Below are 16,699 nucleotides of genomic sequence, written 5' to 3' on the forward strand. Positions count from 1 at the left end.
CGCTCCTACATCCACTCTGTTGCCAATATCTGTTGACTTATCTTTGCAAAATCTCTCCTATATGCTCACTTTTCTCCTCTAACACTGCCACCAATCTGGTGCAGGCCCTTGTTACCTCCCATCTTCACTATTGCATTAGCATACTGGTGGGTCAGCCTGCCTTATGTCTCATTACACTCTAATCCATCCTCTATTCACCCACCAGTGACTTTCCTAAAGTGTAGTTCTGACCATGTTATTCCATATCCCTACTCAATAAATTCCAGTGTGTCCCTATGACCTATAGAATCAAATACTAAGTCCTCTGTTTGGCATTCAAGGCCTTTCATAATGTAGCCCCCCCCCCCCTTACCGTTCCTGTCTTTTTATATGTTACTCCCTGCCATATACATATAGTCTTCAATCTAGTATCACTGGCTTCCTTGCTATTCCACAAATAAAATATTCCATCTCTTGACTTTGTGCATTTTCTCTGGTTGATATGTATACCTAAAATACTTTCCTTCTTCATCTCTACCTTTGGCTTCCTTTAGACCCCACAAAAATTCCATCTTCTATAGGAACAAAATTTCTCAATTCCTTTTAATTTTAATGGCTTCCCGCTTTTAATTATTTTCTATTTCTCCCATACATACACCTTTGCTATATGTAACTATTTCCTTGTTGTCTCCCCAGTTACAATTCTGAAGGCAGGAATTGTCTTCCCCCCCCCCCTTTTTTAATCCCTAGCACTTTGTATAGTACCTGGCACACAATGGGCATTTAACAAATATATACAGACTCCTATATATACATAAAATATTTTAAACTCCTTAAAAATATAGCATCAGAGATAACTTTGGTAACCCTTGGTTTGATTTTTTTCAAACCCTTACTTTCTGTCTGAACTGATACTTAGTATTGGCTCTGAGACAGAAGAGCCATAATGTCTAGGTAATTGGAGTTAAGTGACTTGTCCAGGGTCATACAGCTAGGAAGTATCTTGGGCCAAATTTGAAACCAGAACCTTCCATCCCCAGACCTGAGTCTCTCTACTGAGCCACCCAACTCACCTGGATCATTAACATTTGATGAGACATAAAACAAAACGTGCCTCTCTGGTCCAGTCATGAATGAGTTCTTCATAAATGGTAAAGACTTCCAAATGTTCCTGTTGGTGAATAATACTATGGTGATTGCATCAAGACCCAGAAGAATGCAGAGCCTTCTGGATGAGATTTATAAACATTCAAAAGAGTTTGGGCTAACCATCTACTTGGGGGGAAAGTAGGTAAAGAATACCTATTGTTCAGATTATAAAACGTAGATAGAAATACATTGCCTAGAGCTCATCTACCAGGGCAGGAGGCAAGTCAGCCTAGCTGAAGCAGGAGGGCATCTTGAGGAAAAGATGGGAAGTTGTCCCCCAGACATGCTTCCAGTCTTTTCTCAGCAATTATCTTTGAGGGAAGAAATCACTGTGGCGAAGGGGCCCACCTTTCTCATCCCTATCCAATAACTGCTGCTGACCAGCTGCCACCAACAGGCAGACAAGTACAATCGTCCTGAACAACACCACCAGCCCCAGATCATTGGTCTTGTTTCTACCCTTCAAGGCCATCACATGTGGAAGCAGTTTCAGTGAAGGGGAAAGTCATCCTCATCAGCTGCTAACCATCTATCACACAGAGGAAAGGCATTCCATACCATAACTGAAGCAAGCAGAGCACCCTGACGGAGAAATGGGAGTTAGTATGTGTTGGGCAAGTCAACCTACCACAACCACCCTGACCATTATCGCTCCTCAGGCACTGAAGGGGAGACAAAATCCTGAGTCCAAGAGCACAGGGACAAGCAGTGTCCCCCAATCACCAGACTTGCTTCATTCTAGCCTCATCATTGAGAAGAAAAAGCATTGTGGAAAAGGAACCTACCTTTTATTACTATCAGCAACAGCTACTGATCAACTGCTATAAATAGATCAATATAGGATTCTGTACATTGCTAACATACCCCAGCACTGGTCCTACCTCAACTCTTGAGGCCATCATCCAAGAAGCAACTCCTTTGAAGGAGTCGGTCTTGCCAACCAGCTCACAGCACAGTAAGATACTCTTAGGAAGATGTGTAGCGTGTGCCAGACAGATCAGGCCACCATCATCACCCTGACCATCATCTCCTTTAATGCAGATAGCCCAGGACCATGAACCAAAAAGCCTTTGTACTTCCATCCCAGTGCCAATAGCCAACATCCTGAGAAGCAATCCCTGTTGAGATGCAGACTGGCAGCTGCTCCTGTAGATGCTATAGTCATAACTGTTGAAGACCCAGAAAAGAAAGTTTTTGTCACGGAAGTCCTTGGCACTGTCAAATGACTCAACATCAAAAACTGATTTGATTTTATCAATAGAAATGACATTCAAGAGGAGGCTTTATGTTCTGTGTTGGCACTATAGCCTAAGATCAGGGGACCTTTCCCTCTGACTTATAATTGAAAACCTCCATAACTTGCCTCCTCATTAAAATGTGAGCTCCTTGAGGGCAAGATTTGTCTTGTTTTTCTGTTTCTAACTCCAGAGCTTAGCACAACACTTTGCAAATAGAGAGTGTTTCAATAAATACTTTATTCATCCATCTATACATATACATGTATAGACAGAAAGAGAGACACAAATGCTACAAATGGACAATAGGTCTCAGAATTAAACAGAGAAAGAAAAGTGGGTAGTTTTGACTCCAAAACATTTTTAAACTCCTTTAATTACCCCAAACTTCTCCCTGAAACAAAGGCCCATTTTAAACATCAATTTGCCTCTTGTATTATTTTTTATATACAAATTTTCTTTCAGTATTTCAAGTCATGGAGCACTACAATCTCTGAAGTAATATAGGGTCAGATGACCAGTCAGTTAAACCACAAATATTTATTATGTATTTACTATGTGCCAGGCTCTGTACTAAGCATACGAAAGTATGAACAGATTGACATTATAAGGAACTCCTCAGAAAAAATAAATGATATGATTGAAAAAGAAAAGAATTGCCCATGTGATTAGAGGAAATGATAACTGATGGGACAACCTGTGAGCTCCATTGATATCCTGCTGACACTGAGAGAAAGGGGAAATGTCTCCCAAAAAGATGGGTGGTCGCCCTTTGGTAAAGTTTGTCAAAGACATAGACAAGCTGGATAATCAAGCTTGGGTGCATTGTAGTATATATGCTAGTAAGAGAATCTACATCAATAAGAGTACAGATTCATTTGAGTATAAGGGAGTACTTTTTAACAATCAGAACTCTAAGAAATACAATATAACATTGTGTCAAGGCCTGAATTTAGAATCATAAGACCGTAGTTCAGATTCTGGATCTGCTATCTTTGACCTCCTTCCTTAACCTTAGATAAACCATTTAATCTCTCTGGGCCTCAGTTCCCTCCTCTGTAAAATGGAGAAGGATTGGATCATATCACCTCTAAAGTCTCTTTCACATATTCTCTTATAAAAGAGAAAAAACTGTAATATAATTAGATTTGTATTTTTTCTAGTTATGACCAAAATGGTATGTTCTTGATAATTGGAGCATCTGATAGAAATGTCTTCATTTTAAGTGCCAAAGCTTCAGAAATATTCAAGATTATTGGATATACAGGTAATATACATATAAAGATAGTATTTATTCATTTTTTAGTGTCTTTTCTCCAAAGATTCAGAGTTCTGAAAATGAATGAACTATGATTGAGTGTAACAACAGTGATGGTAAAGTTCATATAACTTTTCATATTGTATTTAGAAATAAGAGTGTTGCAAACATGGAAGGACAGAGACAAGTTGTATTCAATCACCAATATTTTCTTGGCTTCCAATGATAAGTTGTGTTTACTCCTCCACTTTTAATGAAGGTCTCTACCTTACGTTTTACAGTGTACACATTCTTTATATTTTGCCCTCTACACACAACATTAAGCTTCAGGTATGATGAAAGTAGAAATAATTTTTGCTCATATTTATGAAAACTTCTTTCATACCTTTAGAGTCTTGGAGGTTTGTCAAAAGAATATGCTATTTTGTGATTAAAATGTCTACTTTGGATTGTAGGGTCACTCTATAAATAAAACCCTATTGACCCCACCCAGAAGGTTCAAATACAGAAAGTTCATCATGAAGTTAGCTTGTAATGGGATGTTTTAATTTGAATAAGCAAATTTCTTAAAACTCACTGATGATAATTTCTGTGTATATCTATTAATGTATATTTTCAGAGGTGTGTGGTAACATTTTACAAATATCAACGGTTAGTCTTTGGAATGCCCAGGAAAGTATAGTAATGATCCTTACTGAACCTTCAGAAGATAGAAGAAGTAAGATAGAAATACTCATTCTGAAAGAATCAATCATAAAAGGTAATAAAGGAACAAACAATTCAGTGATATATGCAACACACACACATATATATGTATATATATATATATATTACTCTACTTGTTTCAGGAAGTGAGATTTCTAAATGAAACTTTTAATTTTTTTTCATTTTGAAAATTGTATTTAATCAGTTGATTTTAGAATATTTTTCCATGGTTACAAGATTCATGTCCTTTCCCTCCTCTTCCCCCAAACCCCCTCCCATAGCCAACATGCAATTCCACTGGATTTTACATGTGCCCTTGATCAAGACCTATTTCCATATTGTTGATATTTGCACTAGGGTGATCGTTTAGAGTCTACATCCCCAATCATATCCCCATCGACCCATGGGATCAGGCAGTTGTTTTTCTTCCATGTGAAACTATTTTAATAAAAAGACAGCCTGTCAAGATAGGAAATTATAGCTTCTGAGATGAGCAGTATGCTTTTAGAATGAAGCAAATTTTAAAATGAAGCCTGATGTATTTTTACATCAAACTTGGTGTCAAAAGACTAGCTAGAGAATGCAGTGGATAGAGCACTGGACTTGGAGTGAAGAAAAACTCAGTTTGCATCCTATTTTAGATACGTCCTAGCAGTGTGATCCCAGAAAGTCACTTTAACTTTCTTGGCCTCAGTCCCCTCATCTGTAAACTGAGAGTGGTTGACTCAATGGCCTCTAACATCCTCTTCAATATAAATTTGTTCACTTACAATCCTAGGTGTTGGACTTGGCACTCAAGTAAACATATGACCTTTAACAAATAAGTTAACTGTCCCTGTCTTCAATTCTCTCTTTTACAAAGTGAAGGTAATTAATATTTGCATTCAATAATGTCATGAGAATTGAAATGAGATGTGTGTAAAGTAAGGTTATACAATTATTAAAGTATTAATAGTTACTAAATTCTATATTTCTATTTCATAGTAAGTATACAATTACTAGCCATTTCCTAAGCCTTTTACTTTTGAACCTATTGGAAAAATTTAGCAGGACTGAAACTACCACTAAATTATTTGATTATTTTATGATACTTTCTGCTTCATAATCTCAAACATACTTTAAGTAAGTTCAGGTAGATTGTAGACTATTTTTAATACCAAGGATGTAAGGAAAGCTTTCTCCAAAAAAAAGTATGAAAATAAACTTCCCAAATTAATCTATTATAGATGCAAAAGCAGTTAATAGCTATAAATAGAAACATATATATTAAGTTTATAGATGACGTTTATACTTAAACCATCAGGAGACAGGCAAAACTACAAGTATGCTTTTTATATTTGTTTTTACTTCTCTGTTTATATTGATGAATTACTTTATTCTACATATCCTTTAAACTGTTGGGTTTTCTACATCCCACGAAAATGTGATTTACCTAATGCCATACAACTTTTTAACACTAGACTTCTTCAAGTGACCAACCTATATCAATTGGTACATTACTTTTTTTTGTCCACAAGGCAAAGAAAAAAGAGAGAGTGGGATGAATTTTTTCTTATTTCAAAATAACATGTTAATGTGTGTTTATTATTATTCCTATTCAAAATACATTCATATAGTGGAAAAAGAAATTATCAAATATATTTCCTTATCAGTTCATGTGCTGTTCCTTCTATATTAATAATAATAATAAGCAAAATGTATAAATAATTCTAACAGAATTTCTCTAACTAGTGTTGCTTTAAGGACCAGAATTTAAGAATACCTCAAGGACCAAACAAATTTTTGTCATCTGATGTACCTAGTCCTTCTAGTGTTAATTGACTTTTTAAGAACTTTTTGGTTTTTCATAAAGTCATGTGATGAAAATCATGTGATTTTTCATCACATGATACTCTTATTGGTTTTTAAAAAGTTAAATACCAATTATAACTAAAATGATCTCTTCCTCTAATATTACAGATAGTGACCTATGTAGTGATGAAAGAGGAAGACTGAAAAATGAATTCATTTTGAGAACAGTGTACGAAACAGATCATATATTGTCCTCTGCTGTCTTGGATTTCCACGATGACAAATTATATGGTTTTTGTAGTCAGGAACCATATATCTGTACATTTGAGATTCCTAAAAAGGTATTCCTCTCTTACCATTAATATAGCTAAATATAAATATATAATTTCCCTTAACAATTAAGGCGAATAAAGAACATGATTAGGTTGTGTTTTCTTGCACCCAGAATAATTCTAGTTGACACATTATTTGCTGATTAGGTTCATCTGGGGCTTGTCACAAAAACAAAGCACCAATATTTCAGCCAATAAGCATTTAGATCTAATGAACAAGGAAGAAGAAAACTTTTGGGTGATAGGCAGGATCAAATTCATGACCCTACATGTGCATAGCTGAGGCAGGATGGAGGTCATGGGAAATGAGTAGATTGAAGACCTGGGAGGTTAGGATTTTTGAGAGACTATCAATTTGTTTTTTGAAGTCTCCTGGTATAGGGGCAAAGGATGGAGTGGAAAGATCGTCAACTAGGCACTGAACTATTTTGAGTAACGATGGAGATGCCCTGGGAATCAATAGGAAATAGCTACCATAATCTTGATTGGATGATCAGTTCATGATAGAAGAATCTGGAAATAGAAATAGGGAGGGAATTGAAGTATAAATTAAAGTTCTCAGTGAGAACCAAAGGATGGAGTGTTTAATATAAAAGCAAGCTTGTTAACTAGGCAGCAGGCTTTTCAGAGAGCAAAGTGGGATGTAAAGATACATTTGAGGGTGTGAGAAATAAGAGAACAGAAAGTTGTAGATGGTGATTAAAGTATGCACAGCAATAATCATAATCATTGGAAAGGGAAAGAGACTATATTGTAACAACTATATGACACTTATGTCAGTAGTGAATGAACCATTTTTTAAGATAAACATGAGAAAAATAAGCATAGTTTAGTTGTCTATGAATAAATTCTCTTCTTAAAAAGATTTGTCCTCCATCCAAATAAACAATAGAAGTGTTTTTATATGTTTACAAGGATGGATGAAGTGTTAACACATGAGAAAAAACTAACATGGTGTTTTAGTGGGCTGAAAGCTCAATGTAACTCAGCAGTGTGAGATGGTGCCCCCCCCCCCCCCCCCCACCGCTCTGGCAAAACTAAGCATGTAAAGACTCAATGTTCACAACAGAAGATGATGGTTCCAATGTACTCTGCTCTAATCATATTGGAGTTCTGTTCTTGCTAACACATTTTAGAAAGGATATGGAAAAGAGGAGTGAATTTGGAAGGCAATCAGGGTGGTGAGTGAAGTTCATTTGAAGGCATTGAGGATGTTTTGCCTGGAGAAAAAGAGTACTTTGGAAGATGTGGTTGTCTGCATCAGAAGACTTGTCCTGTTTGATCTCAGAGAGAACCAGTAGCAGTGTATTGTAGCAGAAAGAGTTTGAATTTTGAGTCAGAGAATAGGGATCATTTCTAGCTCTGCCACATTTACCATCTAAGTAACCTTGAGAAAACCACTCAGACTCCCAGGGCCTGTTTCCTCATATGTAAAATGAAGGGTTGGGTAAAAAGACCTATAGGGTCCCTAAAAGTAATAGTTTGGGGCTTGACTCAAGAAAAAACACAACTGGTGCTGTCCAAAAGTGAAATGGACTATTTAAGAAATAGTGGATTCTTCAAGAAGAGATATAATATATGACTGTTAGTACGACTGGATTTTTGGTCAGATGTGGGTTGGATTAGATGGCCTCTGAGGTACCCTCCAGCTCTTTTAATTCTGTGACTATTGCTACAAAAGTATGAAGATATCTTCCTTAACTTGGGAATGTATATCAACACCCTAAGGATCTATTGTCTCTATTAATGGTTCAGTGACCACATGATCATTCCTTTTCTTTTAAAAATTAATTTTTAAAAATTCAATTAAACATTTCCTTTCCCTTCCACCCACTTATAATCTAAAAGGAAAAGATAAAACCAAAACCCTTGCAACAAGTACACATAATAAAGCCAAATTTCTACATATCCAAAAATGTTTCATTCTGAATCTTGAATTTGTTTCTTCTCTGTCCAGCAGACAGCACAGATAATCATCAGTTTTCCCTAATTATTATTGGTCATTCATTGCATTGATCAGTTATTGTGTTTCCAAGTTGTTTATTTTCATAATGTTGTACAAATTATACAGTTGTCTCTGTTCATTTCCTTCTGCATCAGTTTTACATAAGTATTTCTAGATTTCTCTAAACCCATCTCTTTCAACATTTCTTACTACCAAGGAAGAAGGAGAAAAAAGAAAGGAGAAACTGTACAAGAATAAGGGATTTTCTCTTTAAAGGGAAAGTGGCAGACAGGCCTCTTACACACACACACACACACACACACACACACATGCAAGCGTGTCTTTGCAATTTGTTCCCTTTTGGTTATTTCACTTTCCTCTTAATTCCTTGGTATAGTTTTTCAATCCTCAAGTATCTTGATTGAATTACAGGAAAGATGAGTTCATTACAGGTGGGGGAATGGGGATTAAAAAGACAAAAAGTTAGAGATGGAAAGGCTCAGAGTGGATATTCTTAGTGGCAAATTGCATTACAGCAAAATTGCAAAGTAAAATTTGTCTTTGTTGTCCTCTTATATTCATTTCATTAATTTCCCACATTTCCTCTCCCTTCTTACTGGCCCAGTATTTCTCTAGCCGCTCAAAGCCTTTTGATAGGACCAGTCTAGCCCTATTAACTTCAGAAATGCCTCCAATCTTGTCTTTGTCTCTTTTCTCTTCACCAGCAACACCACCACCTTCCAAAACAAAACAAAACAAAAATTTAAATCCCAAACCATCTTATAGTATAGTAGAGTGGAAATCAAGAGAGAATATGATTAAATTTCTATTCTTGAAGGGTGAGAGGAGAAGTGAAGAGGTGACTCAAAGTGGCACACTGAAGAAAACATATGCTCCTTTGTAATTTGGCAACTGGAGATAAATATATACAACTTAAAAGACATTTATTAAAACTTTTGTAGAAATTTGTTGTTTCATGTAATGGTAAAATAAATCACCCCCAAAAAGGCATTTATAAGCAAATGTATTTTTAATTGCTGAAATGTTCAGAAAGAATTTTTCTTTTTTTTTAATTTACCAGGTTCCCACAGCTGATGAACAGTCAGGCTCCTCTCTCCCATGCTGGGGAGGCCTTCTGAAATTTCTCTAAATTTAGTTAACTGTAGATGCTAAAGCTTAAATTAATTTTTGCCAAAGATTGATTTTATATTATAATTAAACTTGCATTAATAGAGTCTGCAAAAAAGAGCTATATTCCTATTTGTAAGTACTCACTAGATGAACTGCTTTGTGACCAATTTGGGTTTTTATGGTTGTCAGCAGAAGCTATTTTTTTTCAAGTGCTATTAGACTTTATTTTCTATTTAACAGTCTTTAGTATTAAATTAGGGGAGGCATCTGGTAGATTCTGACAGAATCTTCACAGATAGGCTATCATAACTGCTTTTGGGAAATTCCCCTCAATAGGAAGGATCAACTAACTACTTAAGAAACAAGACAGAAATAGTTAAAGGAGAAAAACTCATTAGGCTACAGAACCATATGTACCTGCTTATTTTCAATCATAATATGCATTGATTTTTCATTGATAACAGTGATCAAGTTGCCAACACGATGATGCTATTTTTTCTTATTAGCAATAAGAATTCTTTTCATCATCTTGAATACATTTTAATATTTTCTTTCTGATTTACAGAAAAGCAAAAGCGTGGTTCTCGAACTGCAGAATAAAATACCAAGTAAACATTATGGAACTGGAATGTTGTATCTGTCATTTCATGGCCAGTGGCTGGTATCAATTGCCAAAGATGGGATACTAAGCATCCGTGATATTAAGAGTTTGGTAAATATTGGTAATGGTATAAAGCTTTCAATAACACAATGGGAAATAGTAGGGTTCAAGTCTAAGAAGCAAGTACCCTTAAGAATTTTGGAAAAGAAAATAATAAATTTGCTTCCTAACCTCCTAATCATTAGCTTACACTGTGTTATGAATTTTCAAGTTTATTGATGTCTCTACATTCAGAAACAATGAGTCTTTAAAAAATAAATGTTTTATTGATAATTTCTGCTCCTTATATCACCATACCATATCATGTATCCTTCCCCTTCCCCGCTTGGAAAACTATCCTATATGACAATAATTTTTGGAAAAGAAAAAGAGAAAAAAAAGGTCAGCACAACTGAGTGATATACAGATGTTCCATGTGGAACAATACCTATGGACCACCTATCTCCACAAAGGGGTAGGTTGGGAGTATTTTCTTATCTCTTCATTTGATCTTTATAATTTTGTTACATTTATTTTTTATGTTTACATTTACATTGTTGTAGTTAGAGTATATATTGTTTTCTTGGCTCTCCCAACTTTACTGTGCATCTGTTTATATAGATCTTCCCATGCTTCTCTGTATTCATCCAAAACATTTCTTACAACATAATAGTATTCTATTACATAGATATACCACAATTTGTTTAGCCACTCCAAAGATGATAGGCATTTACTTTATTTCATTTAATTAACTTCAGTTTTTACTTTACACAAAAAAGAGCTGCTATCAATGTGTTGGAATAAACATAGAGACAATAATTGTTTCATGGGGTATAAGCTCAATAATAGAGTCTAATTTAAAGAGTATGAACATTTTAGTCGCTTTATTTGCATAATTCCAAATTGCTTTCCAAAATGATTCAATATCTCCTTTATCTGATGGAAAATATTAGTCATATATGTTTATAATACAATTAAACATAATTACATATATTTTATGCACACACATGTACACATAGGTATCTCCTCCACATTGCAGGGGTTTGGGTATAGTACCCCTTCAATCTGGAAAATCCATGTAAAATTTTTTTGGCCTTCACTGCATACCAGAGAAGATCAGAATTTTTCTTTTTATTTTATGGGGTGTTTACATTTGGGTTAAGTATTTGGTCATAGGCCACATACAGGTCAATTAAGATATTTCTACAGTTCTAGCCCTTTTGTGTTGTCTGCTGGCTTTTGTGTTCCTTTTTTTAAATTTATTTTAACTTTCAAAACATTGTGTATATGGTATTAAAATATAAAATATGTTGAAATTATGCAATATCATATGTTTATTTTATGCATTTCTGAGTTTCTAAACTTTTTCTGTGTCATCTGCTGGCCTTCATGTGTCATCTGAGGCTTCTAAAATATCAAAACTGCAATGGAGAAAGTAGCATTGTGGAGAGGATACTTCTGTGTGTGTGTGTGTGTGTTGTTTATATATCCTTGATACTAAGCCCTTAACAGGGAAATTTGATACGAATTGTGCAAAAGTTTTTTTGGTTTGAAAGACCATTTTTTTACTGTAAACACAATATTACACTCCTGGAATAACTTTTTTGAAGTAACTTTTTTTTAAATCTTTTTTTTAAGGTGGCACTATTTTCACTGACACTCTCCCCCTCACTGCAATCCTCTTTTCTCATTTGATATTCCCCTTTTCTCTCCTCTCTTTTTACCAATCCTATTTCTTGGGTTAAAAGAAATTTTTGTACCCCTTTCCAAAAAAGGATTTCTCTCACTCTCTTCATTATCTATTTTATCTTTCTGTTTACTTTATTTAGTCCCTTATTCTCTGCTTCATAACTTAAAAGAATTATCTGATCTCCCTCTTTTCTCTGTGTTCTTTATGCTATCAAGCTTCCAAGATATTTGTTCTACAGTATCCCCTTCTGTGTGTTTTCCGCTACCATTTTGTAGGATTCATCCCAAAGATTTCTCTTTTTCACTGTTCATTTCCAGAATAGTGTCAATTATTATTGTTGTTGTTATTAATAATGATGATTGCAACTAGCATTTATATAGATTTTACTATGTGTCAGGCACTGTGCTCAGTGCTTTATTGCTGTCTCCATTGATCTTCATAGTACCTCTGAGGAGCAGGTGTTATTATTATCACCACTTTACAGATAAAGAAATTGAGGCAAATAGAGGTTAAATGATTTGCCCAAAGACACATCATTTGTGTCTGAAGTCAGATTTAAACTCAATTCTTTCTGACTCTAGGCTTTATACTCTACTGTGCCCCCCAAATCATCCCTCTTTCCCCATGTCCTTGATTATATGATTATAACTTGCTGACCAGCAGCCGTTATAATAAAAGGAAAGATTAGCTGATTAGATCTTGAGGGAAGAGCTGAAGTCAAGGGAATGGATAAGAATAGAGCCAGACACCTATGCAGTTTAAACAAAAAAACGGGCTACACAGAGAGCCAGGCTATCTAACTTTGCAAGGACACAAGACAGATAGATAACCTTAAATCAACAATACATGCATCAGGAATGAGGATAGAGATCAGCTGAGAGAATAACCTGTGACAACTTAGAGCTTGTACTCTAAGTGCAGATCACACTGCCTTGAGGTTAGGAGAGTAAGAAGGAAAGGTATTTACAAAGAACAAGGGAGTTCCATAAGAAAAGTGGTTCCTGGCTTGAGGCCAAGTTCCAGGTAGGAGAGAGAAAGGTAAGATAAAGAGGAAGGCTCTCTGTGTGCTGCTCGTATTTATTAACATAGTGATGTAAAAGGTATGTAATACATATTAATGAAGACACAGTGGATTGCCATTGGTTCAAGTGTAAATTACAACATGTTTGAGGTGTGGATTACCTCAGCCAGGTGAGCACAAAGAATTCTGTGTTCACACCACAATCTTAATGCTGGGATCAAAGGTCAATGCCTTTCCTGTCATGCCCAGGACTGACCATGCTTTCCTACACAATCCTTACAGATTAAACATCTACCTTGTACATACACATGGGTGGACTGTTACAATGATTTACCCCTAATTTATACCCTCTCTTTTTTTTAATCTGTTTTTCCCTATACTTAACTAGAACTCTCCCGGTGTGCATGCTCTCCCACTCTTCCAGATGTCAGTTGCCCCCATAGATTCCAACTCTCTCCATTCCTCTAGAGAAGTAGCCTTTTCAAGTACCAAAATTCCCCAGACCTTGTCTAGAGTAAGGTCCTCATCTTCCTTTATTACTCATCTGTACTTCCATGAATATTCACCAGTAGAATCCTCTCCCTCATCCAAAACAAGACCTCTTTCCTTTTTCTACCCAGTCCCCTGTAGATTCTTCTCTTTCTGAGACCACAAAAGTCACCTTCCTCTCATTGCTAGACTTTGATTTGATTACAGAGCATCACTCACTCCTCTCTATCACCCTTCCATGTGGCTACTATTCGACTCTTCACTGTTAACTCCACCAGAATTCTGTCTTTACCTGCCTCCTTGTGTACCATTAAGAAGTCTCTTACTGGTCTCTCTATTGTTAATCTGTTGCTGTCCTTACCTGCTGCATTTATTCATTCCTCCTGCATTTCTGTTATTTGGGGTATCCAAGAGGCAAATAATCTCTTCAGTCTTGGTTTCCTTTCTCAGAATGCTTCACTCTTTATTATTGAAGTACATCTTTTGTCCTGTACAATTAAACTCAGACTTTCATGAAGTCACTCTGGACTACATTTTGAGCTCTATTGCTCTTCAGAACACATCATTTCAACTCCCTTTCCCTTTTCTAGTAGGTCTATACCAACTATAGTCTTGTGTTATTATAATGCTCTTTCGTTTATATTTGAACGTCTTTCTCCTGATGGCTTGCAGAACTTGGTCTGGGTTGAATAGTAAGTGTAAACACTAGGTATCTTGGAATTTGAAGCCTTGAGTTTTTATTCTGGAGGTGATCTGTGAAATCTTACAGCTGAGACTTCACTTTCTATGCTTAAAAGTTCTTAGTAATTCTCTTCTCTTCTTTCCTTCATTATGATGTTTGGTCTTATTGTTTACTTCTGGGAAACCTATGATCTTTAGGTTGTCTCTCTGCATCCTGACTTAGAGATAAGTATGTTTTGCTTGTATAGTGAGCCTATTTTCTTTTAATGTTCTTGTTTTTTTCTTCTCCTCTATGTTGTCCTTCAGTTCTAGGTGCTTATATTCCTAATCTATTGTATCTTTATTGAGACTTTCTACTACAGATTCAAGTATTTCTATTTTGTTCATTATTTTTGTTATGTAGGACATAAATTACTTTTTTTCCTAAACCAATACTGTGTATTGGTTCCAAGGCAGAAGAGCAGTAAGGGTTAGGCGATGAGGGTTAAGTGACTTGCCCAGGACCACACAGTTGGGAAATGTCTGAGGCTGGCTTTGAACCTAGGATCTCCCATCTCTTGGCCTTGTGACAAGGAAATCACTTTAAAAGACTGATATATATATATATTAATTTAAGGTCGCCAAGGAATTCAGCTATGTAATTCCTAAATGAAAACTCAAATCAGCCGTCAGCCTTTTATAGAGTTTAATTACAAACAGGAGGAAGAAAGGAATTAGAGATAGAGAGAGAGAGAGTGAAAGGGGAGAGAAGGGAATAGGGCTTAAATACCCCCTCTGTTTAGGCTGGGCCAAAAGGCCCAAGCCCTTAGATAGCTGGGGCAAAGAAAAGAGATCAGTCCCTATTACTCACGTGACCAAAATGGAGAAACAGTCTCAAAGGCCCCCACCTTCAGCTTCCTTCAGAGCAAGCTTCTCAGAGCACACTCCAACCGCTCAGACAAACTCCTCAACCACCACCCTGAGTCTTCAGACCCCTCTATCTTTAAGGAAACCATCCAAGTTCCCTCCCCTCAGTTCTCACATCTACCAATCACTGTCCATCAATTTCCCTGTGCCAATGGAGGCTCTAGCTTAACCCAGGACCGCCCAGAGGTCTCTGGCTTTGCACATGTCTGTTGAAGGTCATATTTTCAAATAATTAAATCTTTGATCCTTTGCTACAGCCCTTCCTAAATCCTGTTAACCGGAGTAGGGTAGAGATTGGAATAATTAAATTTTGATCTATGCTGCAGCCCTTCCTCAATCCTGTTAGGACTGAGTAGGGTGGAGATTGATTCCAAGTATCTCCATTGTATCAATTCTAAAATCAATCATGACTCAAAGAAATTCCTGTTCTATGCTTAAGCATAGGTCAAAGTCCTTTCCATTGTTCAGCAAAAGATTTCTGTCCTAAAGTAATCTTAAGAAGGGAGGAGGAGGAACCTCCCATGCCAATGGGGTTCACATTCCAATAGACTATCAGTAAGAAATTTTCCAAGTATGAAATTTCCCAGTGGTAAAATTTCCAACATTTATAAGTCTAAGGAATTTTAAGGTTTACAATCCCCCCTGATGATCATTGGGAGACTAGTCTCCCCATTGATCACTTAACATAATCATTTTGTAGTTCTAAATTCACTTCTAACTAAAGTTATACACAATATTCAATTTTCTAAGAGAAATTAGAATAGTGAGAGAGGAAATAGAAAAGAAAAGAAAGCAAAACCAATGTTTGCTAGGCGCATTGACAGAAAGCCAAATTAGGGGCAGTCCCTTTTGGCATAAATGTGTACAGTTACAATAAATGTTCAATCAAAAGTTCAGTCCTATCAATCACATCCAAAGTTCATTCTTGATCTTCTTGATGAAGTGTAGGTTTTTTGGCATCTTTCTGCAACAGTTCATTCTCTGGATATAAAAATTTCAAGCTTCTTTCTTGAAGATCTTTTCTCAAACAGAATCAAAATCTTTGAATTTTTTTTTATAAAAGTAAAATCTTAAACAAAATTCTTGGATTTTTATAAAAATACAATCTCAAACAAAAAAAATTCAAAATTCTTAGATTTTAAGTTAAAATACAATCCCCCCTGAAGTAAGTATTTAAAAAAAATATCAAGTTTAGCTCAGAATGCAATGTTCAGTTATGGGGGTGTATGTGTCAATTATCAAAAGAATAGAAAAATAATAAAAAACATAAGAAAAATTCAAAATAGACCTTGTATAGGTTCAGTTTAAAGTAATTTCTATCCCACAAGTATGTAGGACAGAATACAGTAATATTTCACTTAGCCATTTGTAGCCAAGACTACAGGAAGTTGCCATAATATAAGAAGAAAAGAATTAGAATTCTATTTTGATGGGGAAATGTCATTCCCTTGTCTGATTTTTCCTCAGGGATATAGGGAGCCAGCATGATAGTCAAGCTTTGTACTTGTTTGAGTACTTCGAAAAGAGTGTAGATACAAGGAAGTCCTACGACTTAAACATAAGTTAAGCGTCGCAACCTCGAGTCTCACTTTAATATTTCTTGTGTGCTCTATTGGCACTATTCAGGTTTAGTCTGTGCTCCTTGTTTTTATCCCTTTTCCTGGAATCAGACACAAACATTAATCACAGTCCTATAATATTTTATCAATAAATGGCAGGTTCCCATAGTTTAAAGCTTTTAGGCATA

At 35.8% G+C, this 16,699-nt stretch overlaps 2 protein-coding genes across 6 annotated transcripts in view; one reads left to right on the top strand and one right to left on the bottom strand.

Moving 5' to 3' along the window:
• LOC100022188 (glutathione S-transferase omega-1-like) overlaps positions 1-16,699 on the bottom strand; it is a 193,371-nt gene that overhangs the window by 77,941 nt on the left and 98,731 nt on the right. The window lies entirely within an intron of this gene.
• The window catches only part of LOC100028437 (cilia- and flagella-associated protein 43), a 161,116-nt gene that overhangs the window by 65,426 nt on the left and 78,991 nt on the right, over positions 1-16,699 (top strand). For 3 of the 4 annotated variants that reach the window (XM_007479064.2, XM_007479056.3, XM_007479061.2), the window contains exons 13-16: positions 3,527-3,630; positions 4,241-4,381; positions 6,286-6,458; positions 10,091-10,237. In XM_007479064.2, coding sequence (XP_007479126.1) covers positions 3,527-3,630; positions 4,241-4,381; positions 6,286-6,458; positions 10,091-10,237 — 565 coding nt within the window. The remainder of the gene's footprint in view (positions 1-3,526; positions 3,631-4,240; positions 4,382-6,285; positions 6,459-10,090; positions 10,238-16,699) is intronic. The other variant, XM_007479059.2, reaches the window with a different exon arrangement.

The sequence above is a fragment of the Monodelphis domestica genome, chromosome 1 (genome assembly GCF_027887165.1).
Source record: "Monodelphis domestica isolate mMonDom1 chromosome 1, mMonDom1.pri, whole genome shotgun sequence".
In the NCBI taxonomy this organism is placed as follows: domain Eukaryota; kingdom Metazoa; phylum Chordata; class Mammalia; order Didelphimorphia; family Didelphidae; genus Monodelphis; species Monodelphis domestica.